Source organism: Pundamilia nyererei, unplaced genomic scaffold (genome assembly GCF_000239375.1).
Source record: "Pundamilia nyererei isolate P.nyererei 1_Seehausen unplaced genomic scaffold, PunNye1.0 scaffold00052, whole genome shotgun sequence".
Classification (NCBI taxonomy): domain Eukaryota; kingdom Metazoa; phylum Chordata; class Actinopteri; order Cichliformes; family Cichlidae; genus Pundamilia; species Pundamilia nyererei.
Genome location: NW_005187453.1, coordinates 1,072,377 through 1,095,119, shown reverse-complemented (window position 1 = coordinate 1,095,119; position 22,743 = coordinate 1,072,377). Strand labels below are relative to the sequence as shown.

Sequence of the window (22,743 nt, the reverse complement as noted above, 5' to 3'; positions counted from 1 at the left end):
TTTTATTGATACTAGACCCATTATCGAGTGTTCTTATTGGCCTGATTCTTTACTGATTTTCTCCATTGACCTGTGATCAGATTTCTTCTTTAAAAAAGCAGACTTACATAGTTTTTCACAACTGTCAATAACACAATATTACCCCAGGCTACACAGAACAGCCCAAGCCTGAAAGCCTGAACAGAAAACTGCCTACAGGTCAGTGCCTTCACCCTGATAAGAGACAGAATTATGAATTCATTGCACTTTCCTCAAACTACAGTATACGATAGAGTAGAAATAAAATGTGCATTGAAAAGCTTTACTGCCAGCAGTAACAATAACTGGACTGTAGCAGGTGGCTGAGGGGAGCACTTGTTTGTAAATGCAGTAGCTGACATTTATTTTTTATCATACCTGTAAATATTAGCTATCTAATTAGCCTGCTGTTCTCTCTGTTACACTTGTATAGAAAACACTCATGAGCTCTGGTAGAACTGGAAAAGATGCTAAAAAGGTGCAAAAGAAGCAGGCAAATGTAACCCTTAATACTGTTTCACTTGTTGTTCAGCTGATTTTCACTTATGTGAAGAAGATTTTGTGTGAGTCATTGTTCTCCCACTGACACAGACAACGTTGCTTTCTCTGCATGCTGGAAGTGGGAAATAAACATCACGGTGTCTAGATTAAGAGGTAGCATGAGCAGCACCCATGCAGCTCTGCTGTTCTGTTTATGCCACACACTATGCGTTATGGTGGGTGGATTTTGATATCTTTGCAAACAAGTGAACCAATTAAAACTGTTTTGCGATGCCCAGCTAGCAGAAATGCATGCTATCAATATAGTGCTGTATTGATAAGCTCAAAAGCAAAGATTCAGATGGATTGGACAACATAAAGCTGGGATCCCTACGGTTGCTAGTTATGTCCAAGGCACTGAGTGGAAGGCTTGTTTCAGCTACTGAACCACAGAAACTGCTCCAGGGAAGCTTTCTTAGCTTAGCTTTCCTCTCCATGCTCAAAATGTGGAAAAGGACTCTAACCTGGCAAAGTCGAGGTCTGCCTCCCTGGACATGGTGATGTTGGTGAGGTTTTGCTGGAGGACAAAAATGTTCCTGCACATTTTCTTGATGCCAGACTCGCTGATCCTCTTGAAGTATTGAGCCCCATTGATCAGAATACAGGAGATCAGATGACCAAGACCTGGTAAGAGATGAGAAAAAAAGAGGCATGAAGGATATGTGATTATATCAGGAAAGATATATTCAATTCTTTTTATTTTTAAGGAAATTTGGGAATAAGAAAGAACATTTTAACAATGTTTTCAGACTCGTAGGTTCTTTGAAAGTTGTTGGAGAGAGCTGTATTTTAAAGGCAGTTACTTAAACGTCACCCTAGGGGGGCTGCTGACCTTCAAAAATATACTGGAACTTGTGTTGCTGCAAGGCGGCCCCCATGGCTTCCTCTATGGCTGAGATGTCCTTGTTCAGTTTGACCACCAGAGGGTCATAGTCCATGCTCTCAACATTAGCCACAATGGCATAATTTCCTTGTTTGGTCAGGGGGATCAGGTAATGGAAACAGTGCACCCTGGATTAAAACAGGGAAAGAAAAGAGAAAATAGAAAATTAAATGCTGTAGATAATTAATAGGTTTTTCTTCTCCAATTTTTTTTACCTTTCGCTGTCTGGAAATTAAAAGTTACATATTCTGCTTTGTCAAGAACATTCTGCCATCCAAATTCTTTGACAACTATGTATTGATATGCCTAAATAAACTATGAACTATGCTGAGTGTCCAACATGAGAACGACAAGGAAAAGTGGTGAGTCAGGAAATATGTATGAACTGTATTATTCTCTGTGCTTTGGAGGTTAACATAGTTAGAAGGCACTTTAGCGGGCAGAGAGTGTTCTCATTCCTCAAGCCCCACTAAACCTACTCGAATACTTATAATTTCTACAGAAATCATTCTGTTTATAGAGTACTCATAATATATCTACTTATACAACTACCACTACATCACTGTTGGATACCAGTCACCTGAGCAAAGTGTTGTAGAGCAGATTGTTGAATATGCTGTGCACTTCTGAGGAGTTTTAAACCTTAAATGGAGCTGCTTATATACTTAATGCCATGTCTAATAAATCTACTAAGGTCAATTGTCCTTTCAAACTATTTAATTTGTAGAAAGCACACTTATGTCTATAACACAGTGTATTTTTCCTCGCATATTTTATCTTGAGTGTTTTAGAGGCAGTAGTTAAAGGAAGACTGTTGTACCAGAATGGCAAGAAAGCCCCCAGCTATAGCAGAATAACTGGGTTGAAGACCTTGCCAAAGAATTTTTGTATTCACCTTTTCCTAGTCAGATTTTTGAGCCGTTTTTTTTTTTTTAATGGATTCATAGCTAAATGCCACAAATAAACTAAAATACCAGAAATGCTCTTGATTATTGTTATGTAAAAATGTCATTTTAGAGGCATTATTAAGTGGAAATACCGATAATAAGTAAACCAACCCTTTAATCTCAACCTTATCCAAATATTTCCTGCCCATAGTACAAACATCTAATAATACTTTTAGGATTTTAATAGTTAGAGCAGGTGGATTTTGACCTATCCTTTAACAATACATCCTGTTTTTCAGGTTCCCTAAAGACCTATAAATTAGTATGAGGTCTTTGAGGTCCACAGAAAGCTAATTTCGGTCTAGACTTAAAAAGTCAATAGTTTTATAATTCCATAATCACACTGCCCAGAGCTGAAGGGTATAAAATTATATGGGTGAATTTCTCTTCCTCCCTAAGGCAAAGCCAACAACTACACAGCATTTTCAAAGCCTCCATCCGACCTCCTTCTCTCTCTATTCAATCATTTCTCCCACTTAGCCCACTCTAGCTTTCTTCTTTAACCCCCACTCCTACTTTAACTTCACTCATCTCTCTTCCATCTTTTCATCCACCCCCCCACCCACCCCTTCTTCTTTCTTGCTCATGGCTTCATTTAGCTGGTACCACTATCAAGGGAAATTTGCTAGATGGGGAGAGTCAATGGAGTGTAGCATATAGCTAGACATCAGCCTCAGGGAGGGTTTTCTACTGGAATCATCAACAATATTGCATAAGCTACACAATGGTCTAGAGGGAAATAGTAGTACATGGATGGATGGAAGAAATGGGGAGGGATGATGGAGGACTATTAGAGGATGTGGGTGTGAGAAAGTATATGGTGTGGTAAATTAACTTAGATATTGACATTCAAAACACACGCTGAAGATACATTTCTGAACTCGTGCATTAAGGGCATGCGTGTGATGCCACTGGTTCTTTTAACTCATCTGATTTAATGACACGTGCTCTGAGCAATGTTGTGTGTAGGAACCAAATACACACGGCTTGAAAGTTTGGGGTAACTCATAACTCGCACTTGTATTCGTTGAATGACCTTGTACAGTAAAAGGAAATATAACCAAGACATTGACAGACATTTTTAGTAAAATAAACATTTTGTCCTTTAAACTTCACCTTCCTCAAAGAAATGCCCATCTGCAGCAGTTATAGCCTTGCAGACCTTTGGCATTTTGCTGAGGCATTCCAGAGAAATTTGACCCTATGTTTCCCAAAGCGTTTCCTCACAAGTTGTATTAGTTTGACAGCTGCTTCTTACATACCATATAATCAAGTTGTCAACATCAATCGGGTTGTGTTCCAGTGACTGTGCAGGCCACACCATAACAGAGACAACAGCATTTGACTGTTTCCTCTTTAAGCAGTTTGGACCTGTGCTTTGGTTCAGTGTTCATTTCGCTGACCAGTAATTTTCGTCACCGAGCTTTTATTTTTTGCCAAAAACAAGACGATAACTAAATAAAATGTAACTGACAATGACGTGTACTGACAAGTTTGTCAACAAATAGATATTTGATGAAAATTATCCTTGAGAGACGAGAGCCAATCAGGACTGAGTAAGTTCTAAATAATTTAGAAAGGTGGGACGAGTTTGGATGCATGCACATTATGCAATAAGGTTAGATGCGTCTATTTGATCAGCCCTTGAGAAACAATACAACTTAGAAACAAACGAAATCGAAAACTTGCTGTCAAAGTGACTGCTTTGGTCACTGTCCTCCTGTTTGGAAACTAGCACCCCCCCACCCCAAGTCTATGTTTGTTCGACAATCAGAATCTTCATCTCCTACTGGCCAGTCTCACATGGATTTGTCTTTGCAAGTTTGTCTTACATTCGCATCCCAAAGCTGGCATCAAGGAGCCACTTCTTCACTGTTCATGGTAAAACATGTGTCTTCTGGATACAAAGCTGCTTGTTGAGTAAGACCAGTAACTCTTTGTTTTCTCAAAGAATACACTCTGATGTACTTTTCTTACTTGCTCAGTTGGTTCTCGCTCTGTCTGTTTTTTAACTGCTCTGTTACGAGAGTAGTATACTTCTTCTAAAATCTGGCAATTTACTACTTTGATCTTATTTTAAATGGGGGGGAAAAGCTTTTGTTTCAAAAACAGAGACATTTAAGTGACCCCAGCCTTTTCAGCGGCAGTATAATTCTGCTTCTTTGTTCAGTGACGCAAATGAATGTTATGAACGTAGTGATTACAGACTTCCTGGGAAGAAGGTGAAGGGGAAGTGCAACACGCACAGTTAGAGTGGCATTATTTGATGTGCTTCAAATAATATTCACATAAAAATATCAGGCAGATAACATGTGCAGGAGGACCTTGATGAGTTGAGGCTCATCATTGCCACATGAATCATTATGGTGGCAGCGTACAGACTTGGAAAACAATGACTGCAGTTGTTTTGTTGCATGTCACACCATGCCAGTGAATGATGATAGCTGAAGCAATAGAATTTCCCAGTGATATTATTTGTTTTCAAAACATTTTGTCTTCCAAAATCTATTTATGCTAAAAACTCATTACCTTAAGGTGAATACATCACCATGCTCGTATAATTCAATTTGACACAACCTGCTTTTAACTCTGCATTTAGAGTCTAATGCTTTCTGTGTATGCATTGTTTATACTTTTATGACTTGCCTAAAAAAATGATCAACTATTATGACCAATTTCTTTATATTAAATAGGTATTGTAAAAATATTTGTATAAATAAAATAATTAAATATGCTGAATTTTGTCATATTACTGCATAAAGGAGAGACATAAGATCTGGACAACATAAAACATCCTTGAACGTTTATATCCCTCCAGTGAAGAGTTGGGCAGTTTCTCCTGCATACCTGACCTCCAGATGCAGCACCAGCAGGCAACGGTCTGCAATATCTTGGAAGCCCCTGGACAGGTCGTTCAGGGTCTGGAGAATCTGCTCCCTGCTGCGTTCACTCTCTCCAACCACCTGGCTGTCTGTTGGGATCATAGAGATGTAGGAAGATGAGAACACACGATAGGCATAGAAAAACTCAATTATTGCAAACAGGAGCAGTTGAAGTGAGTAAAAGGACCATTGTAAATGGTTTCTGCATCCTGTGTTACAGCTATTTGAAAGGCGGTGTGCGTACACTCATTTAACAGGTGCTTTTTAAAACATAGGGGATGAGTCAAGTATTCCGTTAATGTGATTTAATGTCAAAATTTAAAATATGTGCAAAAAAATAAATTAATGTGTACATTAACAAAGGCACTTGTCTTGCCTTTGTTACTTCATGCTTATTATATTTTGTGGAGATTACCTAGTTCTTATTGAAAAATAATGAATATATTTCTATAACTTTGAACATCACACATTGAACGTCTGCATGCTGGTCGACACACTGCACAGACAAAGGTTAAAACAGGGTTAATCAGTCAGAGATAAACAGTTTTTGAGGCTTTCAATTGTAAAATATATTTTATTTTGCTCTTAACTGAGTACTATTGATTCACTATTATTGATTCACCCACTAATAGGGAAAACAACAAGTATGATAACCTGTTTAAAAGAGGATGATGTTAAAATAAGAACAAGAGCAAATGAGTTTACTGCACATATTGTATTGGTACCGCAATATATTGTTTTTATTTCACTTTATTGTACTGTGTTGATATTGTATTTGTATTGTTGTTGCAGTGAATTGTATTGTATTTTTACTGTGCTGCCCGTTCCCAGCACTCAAAACAAAACTGAATAAGTACTGTAAGTGGGTAAATGGGTAACATATATGAGGAGAAATCATGCCATTTTAGCTTATATAGACTAGAAAATAACAACAAACTAATCTGCTCAAAAAATGAAGGGACCACTCAATCAACACATATCACAAGTCAGTTAAACTTCAGGGACATCGATCTGTCCAGTTAGGAAGCATGAACCATTGTGAATCCATCTCAGCTGCTTTGGTGCAAATCAAAGTGACAACAGGTGCACTGGAGAAGCAACAACAAGACAATCCCCAAAAAGGGAATGATCTGCAGGTGGTGGCCACAGACCATTGCTTTCTTCTTATCCCTCCTGACCAGTTTTTCTCTAATTTCGGTTTTTGTCAGTGCCCTGTCACTGCTGGCAGCATTAGAGAGTAATTACAGCCCAGTCAGGTTGCTCATATAGTTTGTTTATTCCAGTCATGGCCCATCCATACCTAGGTCTACTTTGTCTCCCAGCACAGTCTCAAGAATGTGGATGAGATAGCAGGAGATGGGCTACATGGGTTGCATAAGGACAAGTGGACAGGTCCATATTTGGCATCAACCCCACAGCAGGACTGGTATTTGCTCCTTAGTACAAGAAGCAACAGGAGGAGCACTGCTAGAACCTTACAAAATGACCTCCAGCAGGCTACTTGTGCATTGTACTAAACTAGAGTGTCACTCTTTTTACAAAGTTTTAAGGTTTGGAATCTGCTGAAAAGTCCTTGAAAGCTAGGGAAAGGCCTGCCAGCCCGTGGTGTTTTACTTAAACTGCCCTTGAGCTCCCAAACATTGTCCTAAGATTGTTATTAATGTGTTGTTTTGTTACTCTGCAGTAATAAGCATGTATTCCATTCCATATTGACATTATCAAGTTCTGTAAATAACGTTAGCTCATATGGTACACACATTCGCAAACTCATTAGTTCAGCTTCACACACTTCCTGAGTCCTTCAGCATGTTCCTGTACTTTCTTCCCATTACTTGTGCTGAGGCAGCAAGAGCATGTGTCACTGCACTGCATTGTAAGCCACACAAAAGACCTGAGTGTGTGTGTGTGTGAAAGAGAGAGAACCAGAGAGCATGATGAGTGTATATAAATTCAGCTCAGCATAGATCAATGGCCATAAATTAACAAGGAGAGGAAAAGGAGAGAAATTGGCCCCGTCACTCATATGTAAGTCTATTTGGTCAATGAGGCGAGTGTGTGTGTGTGTGTGTGTGTGTGTGTTTGTGTGTCTGTGTGTGTGTGTCCATGAGAGGGTGTTGGTGTGTGTACAAAGAGTGACTGTTGAGCAGGAGAATGCAGGGGTCCACGATCGATGTGCTGCAGTCAAAACCAGCTCCCTAGTTATTCTTCCTGCCCTTCCGAAGGTCACACATGCATGCAAGCTGGTACACATGCATGCATACACACCACTAAGAACAAAGAAGTAACAAATCAAAACTATGCCTGCAATTAAGTGATGATTATTCTTTCTTCTCCTTGACTCTTTTGAATTATACCACCAAAAAAGCCATGTCTACCTTAACTGTGTTCTCACTAGGCTACATATAGAACATGTAAAAACAATCTCCAACTGCAATTTCTTCCTTTCAGAAGGCTGCTTAGAAATGTATGTTTCAACACAGCCTGAGCTCTCTTAGACAAGCTTTCTTGTAGTTTCTGTAAGTGTTCTTCAGGAATAATTCTCCAGGCTTCTTGAAGTACATTCAAAGTTATTGTTTGGACTTTGTTCCAGTTTTGCTCTGTTCTTTGTTTTTGCTCTGGGGAGGCCAATCCATGACCAACAGTGTTCCACTGTGTTTTTTTGCACTGGAAGTGTATTTGGCATCTCTGTCATGCTGAAAATTGAAGCCACTACCAGTCAGATACTATTACATGATGGATCAAAAATATGACAGTACTGTTCTGTGTTTATAATTCCATCAATTTTGACAAGATCGCCAACATCACTGGCTGAAATGCATCCCAAAAACACGACTCCACTGTGTTTTACAGATGGCTGTAGACACTCATTGTTGTACTTCTCCTGACTTCTACCGCACATACCGAAGACAATTTGAAACCAAAATCTACAATTTGGATTCATTACTCTATAAGAACTGCTGGCACTGACTTTCAGTCCAGGGGCCCGTTCTTCGTACCTCGCTAAGTAAGTTAGCTGGATTTGATTGTCGACGATTTCGCGTGATCTTGGATCGTTCGGTTCCCCGAAGCTCATCCGGGACTTGCTGTCATAGCAACAGAGCCGTAAGCGTAAACCTGCTTGGGAGCAGGTTTACTTTATGTAAACAGGATTAGATCGCGGCCACGCAGGTATGTCCGCTTCATTTATACGAAAGCAACAGCGATATTTTACCACTGTTTTACCATAAATAAATAACATCAATGTAACTAAAGACAATGCAGCACCTGATCCATTTATTGATTTCACACATACATACAGGTCATTTCCTAAAAAAAGGGAAATGTACTATTAACATTCTATCACATGTATGTGATTATTACAGATGTAATTCATATTTCAGAGTAGCAATTGCAAATTACTTTGTGTAATCAAGATGAGAGACCACGGCTATAAAAGCGAAGGTGGATTTGGGAAGCCTGTCGCAGCCATGTCCTGTCCGTATACGCGAGCAGCCCATTGCGGAAGGTGCAAGATTGATAAGGAGAGTTTTCAGAATCCAGCGTATATTGCGGGACAGACAGGATCCTTTAGCTCAGCGCGACAGTGTGCTCATAGAGAGATATCGATTTTCCCGTGAGGATATTATTTACTTAACCAACTTGTTGACGAGGGGGTGCAGGACCACCACCTGTCTTTTTTTTGCTCTGCCCTTTTCTTGGTTGCGGTTATAAACAAACAGATTATTTCAGGGTCTCTTTCCAAGAGACGAAAAGCAATATAAGTGATAAATATTACCATTCTGTAGAATATTCTTATATTTCACTTTTACTTGTTCCCATGTTCTAGTGGGTCCTGTTGTGGCTCTAATGTGTAAGGGGATATAATATAACATAATATAATATAATGTAATATAATATTGGATAATATAGTGTAATATAATAAATCTACCCTACCGCCTACTGGTGTTGGCCAGAGGGGCCGATGGCGCGATATGGTAGCCTGGCTTCTGTCAGTCTGCCCCAGGGCAGCTGTGGCTACAACTGTAGCTGCCTCCACCAGTGTGTGAATGTGAGAGTGACTGAATAGTGGTATTGTCATGTGCTTTGGGTGCCTTGAAAAGCGCTATATCAATCCACTCCATTATTATTGTTATTATTAAATTACTTACGAGTTTAATTTGTCAGCAACTTTCTGCCAGCCCTCTCTCCTTGCTTTTGCAGCCTTTGCAGTTTTCCCTTGCGTTCTGATTAAACTCTGAAACTCCTGAAATCCCTCACTCAAGAGTTCTTGCTCTGCTGCCGAAAAATACCGAGCCGAGCGCGCTCCGTCGACATTTTCGCCGACCAATCAGAGGGTTGCCGATCAATGTTTCCACTATCGATGCATAGCTCCTTTTACGACACCCAGTGATGTCACATTACTGCGTCCAGCTGTACTAATCGTCAACAGCAGGTGTGTTCGGGGAACCGGATTAGCGAGCTCACGGTTAGCGCGATGGTTTGGTCTTGGATGTGTCATTTGATCTTGGATGTAGTGAGCGACGTACGAAGAACGGGCCCCTGCCCTTACCTTAGCTTTCTCTCCCTCCTTCCTTTGTTAAGAATGGCTTCTTGACAGCCACCCTTAAACTGAGACCATGGCTGATGAGGCTTCAGTGAACAGTAGATAGACTGAAGGGCCAGATGCATCTCTCAGGTCCTCTGTCAACTCTTTGCTGGAAATTTGCCTATTTCTTAAGAATCTTACATCACTTTAACATATTGCTAATCTTCTGTACTTTTCAAGCCTAAAACTTCTTTTGTTGGCATCCACTCATCTAGCTTCCTCAAATGTATTAAGGACACAAGACACATCTTGCTGGAATATATAAGTTTTTGGCTAATAGTGCTTTGGAAAATACCTTGTTGCAAAAAGATAATTCTATGTCTATTGTGTAGTCTAGTGTTTTTGCAACAAGATATTTAGCAACAAAGTGCCTAAAAATGCAATTTAAAATTGTTTTATTTGCTAAGTTGACTGTTATGTGTAGAGAACAATGGTTCATCCCTTGTTGTTTGACTGAAAGAACACCATATTCATCTGAATATGGTAAGGTACAAGGACTGGACTGTAAATTAATGAAAAAAGAGCCAATATATAAAAAAGTGTATGACCTCCAGAGAGTGCTCAAGAGCACTTAAAACTACAAACTTTCACTCCTTTAAAGCAAAATATAAAGAAATGAGGGGTGATGCAAGACTTTTGCACAATCCTATATTCTTGATTCTCTCTGTATACTTAAATCCAAAAAACTCTATTTTGCTTTGCATTGGTTGTGCTTTTGTGTCCTCCTCAGTGCACATTTTGTATGCATTGTAGTTACTAAAATTTTATCTCTGAGAAAATGAGAAAGCATTGCTCCGAGCAAACAGCAGTCAGGTATACGCCATGACCGTCCAATCAGAAAAGCAAACACGGTCAGGGCTGTGATGTGACATTGGTGACAGTTGCTCTTATGGCCTGTGTACCTGACATACAGAGATAACAGCTTGGAATTATGTTTCTTATTAAAGGTCTGCAAGTGATGAACGTTCTGGATGTATGAACTAACAGTATGGTTAGTTCAGCTAAAATAACAGGCAGTTAATAGCAATAAATAATTATGTAGCATGGTAGACTTCTACTAAAAATGTATTTTTGTTACTTTGTTACTTTGAATTGGCCTAAGAAACCAAAACCTGATTTCAGTAAGTGGACTACTTTACACATTAATTATGCTCAACTTTGTTTGTTTAAATGGCAATCAGCATCAGTGTTACCATATGTAATGACAATAATTTAGTATTTAATAATCTATAATATCGAATTGCCCCTCACCCCGCAGGGGGTGGTTGTGGGGTTGGGGGGGGGGTCTTGTGGCTTAGATCTTCAGCTGAGAGATACCAATATTAATCTAGCTAAGAGTCAACGGAACAACAAACAAGATTGCTTTTAATGAAAGAAAAACATTGATTTCTCAAGAGAGTAGAGGATATTACATTAATTATTTTCACCTGATTGTGTGAAGCTGATGCTGTTCACACTCCCTGGTCAACTTTGAGATCATTAATAGATACAGAACCCACCATTAAAACACAATACTGTCTCCTAAAATAAAAAAAAGCACAATTTTAAGACAAAAACGTTTTAAAGCTTCTGCCAAAAGACTTAAATATAGACTAATTTTCTCTGAGTGCGTCTATCTCTTTCTCTCTCTGTAGTTACAGGTGCGAGAGAGCCAAAGCCTTGCGAATGCTCTGCCTGTGGGAGTATTTCCCACTAACTGTCTGTATATGTGCAGGAATTGACTCGGAGGCTTGTTTCCTCTCATGTGCATTACGCTCACTCACTCGCTCACTTTTCTGACAGCAGAAAAAAAGGCCTTACTGTGGCACACACTGCTGGAGGTCTCTCTGGGGGGTGTCTGTGAAAAACACACGACCAGAGACACACAAGCGTACGGACACGTACACAAAAACACACTCGGATTCTTGCCACCCCGAGCCTTGCGCTGCTTTGATGATGCGAGGGAGGCGTCGCAGCATGGGGGGCACCATTAGAGTCAGGAACAGACGGGCAAAGGGAGACGACTCATTTGTCCTGACTGACAACTTTCTTGCTCTATTTTTTCTTTTTCTGGTTGCCTTTTCCTCCAACTAAATTCCTATCTCTTATTTATGAGTTCTTGTGTGTGCATTATTAAATGTGAAGATATGTATTTGCATGTCATGCATCTACGTATGCGTTCATGTATAGGCATGCGTGCATGTGCTTTGTGCTTATCCAATTATTTTCAAATCTCATCTAAGGAAAACGTCTGTTGCTTGCCATCTGCAAAGGATGAGGGTGGCAGACATTAAGGGAGAAGATCAGTGATGGAATTCACACAGACACAGAATGCATGCGCCTACATAAACGGACAGTTCATCTTAACACAACCACTTAGACTCACTGCACCCACTGCCAATAAGAGCATAATCAACACATTAAGAAGAGGAATAACAGGACATGATATTTCCTGTGGAACTACACTCACTAAAGAGTTTATGAAAATCATATTTTTTTGTAAATCCACAGCATAGCATAGAAAAGAAAATGGAGTGAGATAAGCAAAGGACAGTATCCTGCAGGATTGGAGTGATGAATGATTCATAAATGACGTAAGAAAGGAGTTATTAATTATTTTGCTGCCTCTGGTATAGGACGAACATCTGCACACTGAGATCTAAACTTCGGTCCAGAGACAGAGATAGAGAAATGGAGGGGCAGGAGAGAGAGATATAAAATAATGATGGTATTAAAAGATTTTGACGTCTGATGACATCTAATTGTGTCAAATGCTTTTAAAATGAGAAGGAATCAAAAGTTCATGCTTTAAATTTTTGACAGTAATAGTGAGGAGTGCTGTAATATTGACCAGAATACAATATTAGACTACTTAGCAGTTGGTTGGACTGGGAGAACAGTGGGTTTCCACTAATCAGATGGTGATTCGATCCCTGGCTCCTTCAATCCATCAAATTGTCCTTGGTCAAGATATTGAACACCAAGCAGTGAAGGGTGTGAGTATGTGTGAAATACAGGAAGCACTGTAAATGTAGCATGTGAGTGAACGGATGAATGTGGCTTACAGTTCAAAGCACTTTGAGTGGTCAATAAGAGTAGAAAGGAGTTATATAAAAATGTAGCCAATTACTGAAAAGCATCACCACCATCTCCCACTTAAACTACCCCCCCAGGTCTCTGCAGTGAATAAGAATGTTTTCTCAGTCAAGTTCCCTTGTTAAATGAAGTCAAGAAAAATACTGCTAAAGGGGAAAGACCTGCACTCACCATAGTTAAGGTGAGCCACTGAGATGAGAAGGAGCCTCCTCCTATAGGGAGACCACATGATTACTGCCTAGAAACCCTGCAGGCTAGATTAGAAAGGTCTGTATCTACGCCTACCTAATGATGTCCAGACTTCCAACATTAAGACACACTTTTGTGCACAACCATATACCGCATTGCTCGAGAAGACTGACCAACAGAAGATTTAACAAGGCTGTCAAATACAGTGGCTCATTTTAGGTATTTTACTTGGGCCTAAGATACAGTGGTCAAACCAATCAGAAGACAGAGAACATCATTTAAAGAGGCTTGTCTTAAATGGAGGACGAACTGAGGGGACAAATAAGAACTATTTTTTAAAAGTCAGTCATGCTAAGCTACTCAAATTGAGTCCAAGAGCAAAAACGTGGAGCTGGAAATTAGCATAACAGGTCTACTTAATAAGCCAAGTCAAGAAGAAAAAGTGGTTGGCATTGCTTCTCAGCCGTGTGTGCATGTGTGTGTTGTCAGGTAAATATTGTCAGAATGGATTAGATGGCCAGTGCTGCAACCAGATGGGCGATAAGACCGTTTGTGTGGACACCTCCACAGACAGTCTGTCAACACACGTACACACATAGCCCTTATTACCGACACACACATGCAAGCTTACTTCAGACATCTTCTGACACACAGAGATATTCAAAGATGCTTAAATCTTCAAGTATGCGCACTAAATCTAATCTACATCAGGATAAATATGTTACAGGAAAGCATCATTGCCGAAGCTAACTGCAGGGACACTACTGATATGTTAGCCAAGCTTTGTAGTAAAAGGTACAGTTTAACTCTGCATATTTTTAACCATTTTTTCATAGAGCATGCTGTCCATTTGTGTAAGCAGCCTCTATTAATAAATATAGGTTGAACAGGGGCTGAGAAGTAGCTTCAGCAGTTCACTATGTAATAATATGCAAATTAGCCATGTGCCTATGTTACTGATGCTAGTTGGTCATGAGGAGGTGACTGAAGTGAGCTAGTCTCATGAGATTTCTGGTGGTAATATTCAGGTGGAGAGTGAAATATATGAACATAAATGAGTTTATTTTCATTTTATTTTCATCGAAACAAGCTCTGGACTAATACAGTCGCCCAAAATTGAGGTAATATTGTATATGGGAAGAATTGTTCCAACCTTAATGGCATGTAATCACACATCCAGTCGAATTAAGCCTCAGGAAAAGCGATGCAAGCAAACCACTGCAGAGATTACTGAGCCGTGGACAAACTCTACCAGATCCTTAGCACTTGGACAAAAAGGAAGAACCTTCACTCTTGCTGGATAAGGAAGAAAGAAGGAAAGACAGAAAGAAAGAAAAGCCAAGAAGGAATGAAGCAGGAATGCAAGAAAGAGAAATGAAATAAAGAAAAAGCAAAAACAGGGAGAGGAAAATGAGTTGTTCATACCTGACTGCTTCTGTAATATAAAATCCAATTTGGAGAGGCATAGACGTGAGGCGGGGTGGGGTGGGGGATGAGATAAGGTGGGGTCTTTTTTCCCCTGCTGTACCCTTGTCCCATCTCATACAGTGCACGGCTATGTACACACACGCGTGCGTGCGCACACTCACACACAATGCACCCTTACCATCACACACGTAGTCCGTCGTCAGCTCGCCAAACACTAAATAATGAACAATACGGAGGCTGTCCCAGCATGATAAGTGACTGCCCTATCCTTCCCATTAGTGCCACCCGCCAGAATTAATGATAATTATGTCACGTCCCTTCCCGTACTTTTATTGAATTCTTATCTATGAATAGACGAAGGAAGCTAGCGTCAGAGTGAGAAGGAAGGGAAGATACTGCACTGACAAAGTTGAGTCTAAATAAGAATATTTCTCATTTAATTACTTTATTTCTAAAAGAAAAAGACGCGATATGGAAGGGCAAAATAAGTGCAAGTTCAATGAGCAATCAGAGGACTGAAGCCAGGGAGTTGTGACAATGGCTGATAAAGGTTGAAGCCCTCTCTATGCCTACAAGAAAGGTGAATAATTTACCTCAGCTCTGCCGGAAGCCCCAAGATACCACAGTGAACACAGCTTAGTTTCTCAGAAGTACTGCAACACAATAACTGGAAATGTGAAGGCTGTAAAAGGTGACAAAAGATCTAGATACTTTTAATCTTAAAATGTGGTTATTATGTTGTTTAATCTCAGTCAGCATAACAGATAAATAAATCCTTAGTAACAAAAAAATCAATAAAATGGATATCAAATATGCAGTTGTCTTATTTTTTTCTGGAAATTAAACAGCTTTTATACAAAGGGAATTTTTCATCTCCTCGAGACTGATAATAATATTACACCAATCAAACTCAACAAGTGCAGCTTGATGACATCTTTAATAATGTTACTACTGCTTGAGGCTGACAATGTAAAGTCTGGAGTCTGTTTATGATTTAGGGAAAAGCTTTTATGCACATTTAATGCACATTTATTGTATAAACACTTCATAGGAAACACCAGATCAATGCTGTTCAGGGCCCCTGTTTGTTGTCAAACAGCCTGACATCTTTTTTGGTGTGGATTCCACTGGATGCTAAAAACATTCCTTTGAGATAATAATCCATGCTGACATTATTGTACTGCAAGATTTTTTGCTGCACATCAATACATCAATATGGAAGGGAATTTTGCTGGATTCTTTGATGTAATGGGGAAGCCACTGAAGTCCACTGCACTCATTGTAATGCTCCTAAAACCAGTTAGACATGGCAGACATTATCAATTTGAAAGTAGTCATTAAAAGATGGTAAACTGCAGCCATCAAGACCCTGAAGCGCCATGGGAAAAAAATCCATGTATTCTTATACTGCTGCATTCAGCATGGCCTGTTGACACATGCCAAGCTGGGTCCATGGATTCAAGCTGTTGATGCCAAACTGTGACCCTACTGGACTATTTGCATCCCTCAGCACAAATGAAGATACAGACCAAGCTATGCTTTTGTGTGCGCCCTGAGCAGACTTGTTCTTGACTGACAGAACTGGAAGCCATTGTAATCGCTTTAAAGTGAGATCTGCTGTGCATTGTGAGAAGATGGCCTACCCTTTCTGTATATTTGCCTCTGACCTCTCTCTTCAACAACGCATTTCTATTTGCTAATTTCTGTCTGCTTTTTTGCACCAAGCAGCCCATTTGTCACTGTTAGTTCTTTTTCAATGTTTAAAGTGTTTAATAACTAAAACTCCTGACTGGAATATGCAGGATTTCTATGATTTAGACTTCTGTTCCACTACTGCCTAAGTGGGTAATTGCATGAACAAGCAGGTGTTCATGTATTTCTAAAGTGGGAGTACTAATGGGAGCACTAACTCGCTGACTGCCATTAAATGTTGCTAACAAAAAAAGATTTGGACTTGAAGAGGAATATTATAAGATGCTAGAATTTAATCTTGGCGATTAAACATTGACATGTGACAACAGGGATTAGAAAAAAACACAACTAATGATAAGTGATTAATAAGATCTACATAAACTCTTTGCTGGTTGGAAACACACACACACAGACTCTTCATTCTTTTACCAGTGATTAATGATACAAAAGTGATGACTGAGCAGGGAATGTAGGAAATGCTTTCATGAGTCCTGATTAGGCCAGGCGTTTATGCGCCCACACTTACAGAAGCACAACCAAAGATAATGAGTGTGTGTGTAAAGTGCTCTTTGACAACTCCAGTAGGGAAGGTAATGAGTGTGTGATAATACACTCAAACAAGAATTTAATGAGGCACAGGTACGAAGTGTTGCTACAAAAGCACAGAACGCAAAGATGAGGAAAATTCATCTATCTTTGATTGTGATCCTACTGTACATAAACCATCCAGACAATGCGTTCAATCTCTATGCATTCTGATCAATAAATACCTAATAACCCAAGGCACTGGAGGCAGCATCTTTAGGAATACAAACCGGTGTTTTAATTTAGCACCGTACTGCAATATATCAAACATCGAAGGGTGTACAATGACAAAGATGCATATTTAGAGTGCTTGTATAGTTATTTCTATACTAAGCCTTTACATTTCTGTCAACTGCTGTGTGCCACATTATATAATAGATAATCATATTTCAATTTCAGGAAAAAACTAAAGATAAATACAGAGACAATCCATGTCCTTTCATATAATATGGCTTCTTTCATTTTTTTCAAGGTCAACATTGATCTTGAGTGCTAACAATGAAGATCAAGCTCAAATGTTTTGCCAACCTTGGAACTCATATCTTCCAAGGCCCAGTATATTTGTTGTGAAGTAAATATTGTGCAGCACATCCACTTAATATATGTTTGCCCCACCCTAAAAGCCCAGATTCACTCCCTGTGGTATGTTTGGTTCCGTTCAAATTCACTTATTTATTTTATTTTATTTATATTAATTTCTTGACATATAATTACAGTTTTAGTGACTTTTTGTAAAGTTCAACAAATCCACTCGTTTCTATTTTAATTATGTTAAATCTTTATCTATATCATTATCTCAGCACTGACCAAAAATAATTTGGATTCTGATATTTGCCATAAATTGAACAGCCTTGGGGAGAAGGGTTCAGCATAAACGACCCAAACTGTGGTCGCCCGCCATTATGTGCTGACACACAGTGCATCGAAAAGTCAAAGCGACTCTCTCTGCCAGATGTGGCGCATTGTGACTTTAACAAAATGAAAATCAAGTTAGAAGGGGGCAGGCCCGACACATCAGAGAACATCCAGTAGACACTGGATCCACACAGACATGGGCCAAACAGCTGCAGGCAAGATTAGGCAAATTCAAATCTGGTCCAGTTTCCAAAACTGTTTAATTACACCTCATATATTCAGGTTTTTCTAAAAAAGTTTGGAACAATGAGAGCCTTTTTATCAGTTTCAAGTAAAATAAATGAAAAAAACAAAAAAACAAACTGTAGAAAGGAAACTGACAGAAAAGATCATCTTACTTTTGGTCAAATGCAACCGTTCCACAAGCAAAACTCATGTATTAAAGAAAAAAACTGAGTTTTGCAGAAAGAGCAGCAACAGATGTCTGCGTTGGCGTCATCGTACTAGATGTAGGTGGAAATTTCACTGCATATGTCTCTGTTTGTGTCAAAAATATCATTGTGCTAGCTTCGTTTTATTTCATCAAAAAAAATAACACCTTCACAGATATCGACTGTCATTATGATGTGCAGGTTTTACTTTGTTTGGAAGAAATACACTTATTCAAGGAAGTTCACAACTAAGTCTGTTGTTTACTTCACATTTACACAACTTACTGGATGCGTGAGGCAGTGTGGCGAAGAACGTCTTGAGGCGACAGGCAAGCCATTCCATGCTCTCGTGAAGGTTGGCCAGTGCCTTGAGGTCACTGACATCACGCAGGATCTCATTCTGTGGGATTAACTTGTCTCCGAGGTTCCCAGTCAGCACCTCTGACTCCTTAGCAAAAGCAGCCCTGAATGATGGACGGGGTGAGGGATGTAAGAGTGTATGGTTAGAATGACAGGCACATTATATTTTTGGCAAAAGAAAAACACAATTTAACCATCAATCAAGTGGCAAATACCCATTTAAAATAAAAAAAATAGCTGGTATTAAAAAAAAGTTGTGAAAGCATTGACGAAGCTCAGAGGAGACTTTGTGAAAGGCACTTTAATCGGTCCGCAGTGTTACATTCTTTGGAGGAATTTATCAGTGATTGGGTTCCTGGTTGGACTCAAAATGTCTGGTTTGCAGACACTGAGTGGATTTTATAAAAAGCAATAATAGAAGTAAATTTTTTAAAGTAATAAAATAATGGATTGTCGAACAGAATGGATGTGCACATGTCTCCTCTGTGTGTTAATGCGTTCAACTGAAAATAGCTCAAATTTTATAATAATCTTATGCTTATGTGCTCAGTATCTCGGGGTTCAATTATTGCTTTGACCTTTACAGTGACTCACACACAAGGGAAATAAGAAGGGCTGAAAGCTGGATGGATACAGAGATAAACACAGAAGGAGTGGAGGGGAAAACTGTGAGCAATTTTATGAGTGCGGATACTTAAAAAAGAAGAAGTTTCCACTAGCTCAACAGTTGGTGGGAGAGAAAAACAGGTGACGGAAAACATTTAGAAAAAGAAGCCAAACACAAGGCAGAGATTTACAAAGTGGCTAAAACAAACACGCAGAGATGCATTTGGCGTTCAAGCACTTGTGGTTGCAGAAGCATAGGGTGAGACCTGGGAAGCTGGATAACTTAAAATCAAAACTGTACTGCTGCAAACACACGACATGTCAGCTAGCCTCCAGAGTCACCAGGATACCCGCAAGATCAAGATTCTTTGAACAACAGATGGGTAAAATAAACAAAACCCACAAGCTCATACGTTCTCACTCGGGCACAGGCATGTGTGGCTTATTAATGAGGCTTTATTAAAGCACTGGGCTGAGAGTCGTGCAGAAGCTAATCCCCTTTCATAGTGATGAAAACATCTACGGCTCTCAAATCAAACAGCCTTATGGTCTCCCTCTTGCTATCTCAGTGCTCTCTGCGCGCGCGCACGTGTGTGTGACTAAGAAAAGGGAGTGTATGAGAGAGGAAGAGAGTGCACACAACAGATTGACTTTCTCTGGCCGCATAACCAATTTATTTATTTACTTTACTCTTCCGCTCCGATGAGCTCCAGTGTTCCCTGAAGAGGGTGCACATTCAAAGGCAATTTCGATAAGACTGACCCCCCCCCCCCCATTCCCTGCCTCTGTCTGCTCCCCTTATATTTTCCTATTTTGTTCTTCCCTCGTTTCCTCACTTCCTCCAGATAAAGGGCGTTTAAAAGAACAATCATGACTTCTTTTACAGCCACATCTTAGTCAACAAGAGGGGGGTTCAAAACATATGTGACTAAAGACGCAAAAATGGGAGGGAGGGATTAAGTGCGTGATTGCTCAAGTGTGGTTGTGTACATCCACGTCTGATTCTGTCTGTGTGTCTACTGTGAATGTGAGTATGTGCTATTCCACATATGCTTACATTATTTAATTCTGCACATACATAACGCATATGAATGAGCATGTGTACATGTGCATACTGTTACTGTGCATAATTTGTACCTGGTGAAGTCTTCTTCATCCTCTCTCTTCTGTCGGGTCTGTCTGGGCTGGGCCATATTTGCCCAGTTAGGGAGGGACTGGAGCAAACGACTGATGTCTTCATCTTTAGCCCAGGAAGCACTGATGGTCAGCTTTTCTTCACACTGGACGATGCCCCTGAGGGAAAACAGACATAATAATGCAAACTTAGGCAAGAAATTATTTGTAAAAAGGTGTTTTTAAGTTCTTGCTCCTAAAATAGAAACACATTGTTAATAATATTGGAAGAATATCAAGAAACTAGTTTCATTTTTTTTTTTTCATCTTACCAACAGATAAAGAACTTAGGGTAAAAAATTGAATGAGATTTGCGGTTAAAAGGCATATGATGTCATACTATATTATTATTAGTTTTCAATTATAATTAAAGTGTAACAATACAGTGATTTGGATTTACCGCACTGAACTGTCACTGTGTGTGTATTAGCATTATTAAATAGCTGATAATGTGGACATTCAATATTTAACTTTCTGAGTTAATGGTTTTTAATTTTTGGGCATATCCCTCTGCGAGCGTCTTCTTCACTAATAGTTTGTTAACTTTACCCTTATTCATCTTATAAGGGCCAACATGAAGAATCATAAAATTGTGACTCATCAGTCACACAGGCTGGGGTATCAATTCAAGCGCCTGCATATTTTAATTAAAATATAGATTTTTCAGACTATAAACCGCTAAATCAATATTTTGATCCTACCTCTAGCTTTAAAAAAAACTCCAGTATAATTTTTTTTGCTGTGCATGAGCCATACAGCAAGTACAGCTAAATAATATCTGCTTAGTACTAACAAAGAGAACACGAGCTAATCAGAGAGTTGTGAATGTGATTTACGACCATCTTTACTGACATATAAAATAAAATTACAGCAGCTGTGAATTGGCTTGAGGACAATCTGTGGCAGAGTGCCAGTATCTATTTGCTTTGTTTGCCTGTGCCTATGTTAGAGAAACTGCTTAGTTCTGCAATTATTACTAATACCCCAAGCACTCCGGGGTATCACATTCACATCTGCAACCACACACATAAGTGGGGCTGTGGGAGACAGAGACCTGTTCAGCAACACAAACACACACACTTTATCACACGGAGGCCCCAGTGAGACTGAGGCTGACCTGTGACAGGGTCCAGATGGACTCCCAGCAGTCTGTCAGTCCTTTCTTGTGTCTCCTGCCCTGCTTATCACCCCCCTCCATATCCTCTAGTCCTCTCTTTTTCTAGCCAGGTGTTACATGGTACCAGAGGCCACAGATGAACAGCTTCTCACAGCACTGTGTCTGTGTGTGTGATTGTAAGAAAACGCAATAACCGAATTTCTAAAACAATGTATAAATCAAACCATAACAATTAACCTTATATTTTAGCTTCCTGCCAGCCTTCTCTGTGTTTTTTACCTGTAGGCTGTGTTGCAGATTTCTTTGTACTCCTTGAGCTTGTCGCAGACCATCTCAAGGAACTGGTTGGAGTAGGCACTCAGGTCCTGCATCAGGCTCATCAGATCCTGGATGGCCTTTTCCACTACCACTGTGCTCTAAATGGAAAGAAAAACAGTTTTAGTAATTGGAGTAATCCAAATTCCCTTGCTTTGCCCTCACCTGAGGCTGGACTGACGACTAAAGCAGGGAACCTTGTCAGAAGTCTTAAGACTATTAGTGAAATGTTTGATTCTTTGTATGTAAGTGCATCAGCGTGAGTGCACATATTTTTGTGCATGTGTGTTTTGAACTTCTGTGTTGTGTGTGCTCTCAGGCTTAAAGTGAGTGTGTGCGCATTTGTCACAGTGCACCCATCACCAGGAGCCACGGCAGGGCTGTGACAGCAGCCATTACAGATTAGCCACTCCTGCGTGACTAATAGCTGGCCCGGGAACAGCAGAGCAGCTTCATATCCCCAGACACACTCACACTTACACACATCAAACAAACTTTTTCAAAACACGCACCTTTGAGCAATTTGAGAGCTGTTAAATAAGATTACAACTCTGTATGTTCCAGTTTGCTGCTCCCAGCACTTAACCAATCCTAGCCTACATCTGTAATAATAGTGATAACTCACTATTAGTCTGGTGATAGCCTTGCTGCAGCTACTCTGAAACTACAAGAGTAGCACAGTGAAGTGCAGAATAATCCCCTGCGACCATTTACAGAAAGCCAATCTTAAACAAATGATTTCTATTCCTCTTCGTATCCCTTCTCTGACTATGTGAATTTCATATGAAGTTTCAAGTGAAGGTGCGAAATAGAAAACCTACATTTTTTTTGAAAAAAACTGATAAAATGAAAAATGACTTGCGTTACTCAAGGTACAAACAGCTGCAAGAGTAGCATAGCACCTTGTTTTTTAGTGCTGTCTACCAAAATGTCATATACAAGCAGACAGCATATTCCAAAGTCAACATTTATTTACTATGACCTTAAATGTAGCACTGTGTGAAAGTCTCAAGCCATCCATCTGTTCTTCATATTTTACTAGGAAAATGGAAAATAGGTGGA

General features: G+C 39.6%; 1 protein-coding gene across 1 annotated transcript in view; it reads right to left on the bottom strand.

Moving 5' to 3' along the window:
• exoc4 (exocyst complex component 4) overlaps positions 1 to 22,743 on the bottom strand; it is a 145,163-nt gene that overhangs the window by 16,400 nt on the left and 106,020 nt on the right. Inside the window, exons 14-19 of the mRNA XM_005733441.1 lie at positions 21,646 to 21,782; positions 20,214 to 20,369; positions 18,396 to 18,574; positions 5,236 to 5,359; positions 1,391 to 1,569; positions 1,023 to 1,182 (exon numbers count right to left, since the gene is read on the bottom strand). Of these exons, the coding sequence (XP_005733498.1) occupies positions 1,023 to 1,182; positions 1,391 to 1,569; positions 5,236 to 5,359; positions 18,396 to 18,574; positions 20,214 to 20,369; positions 21,646 to 21,782 (935 nt within the window). The remainder of the gene's footprint in view (positions 1 to 1,022; positions 1,183 to 1,390; positions 1,570 to 5,235; positions 5,360 to 18,395; positions 18,575 to 20,213; positions 20,370 to 21,645; positions 21,783 to 22,743) is intronic.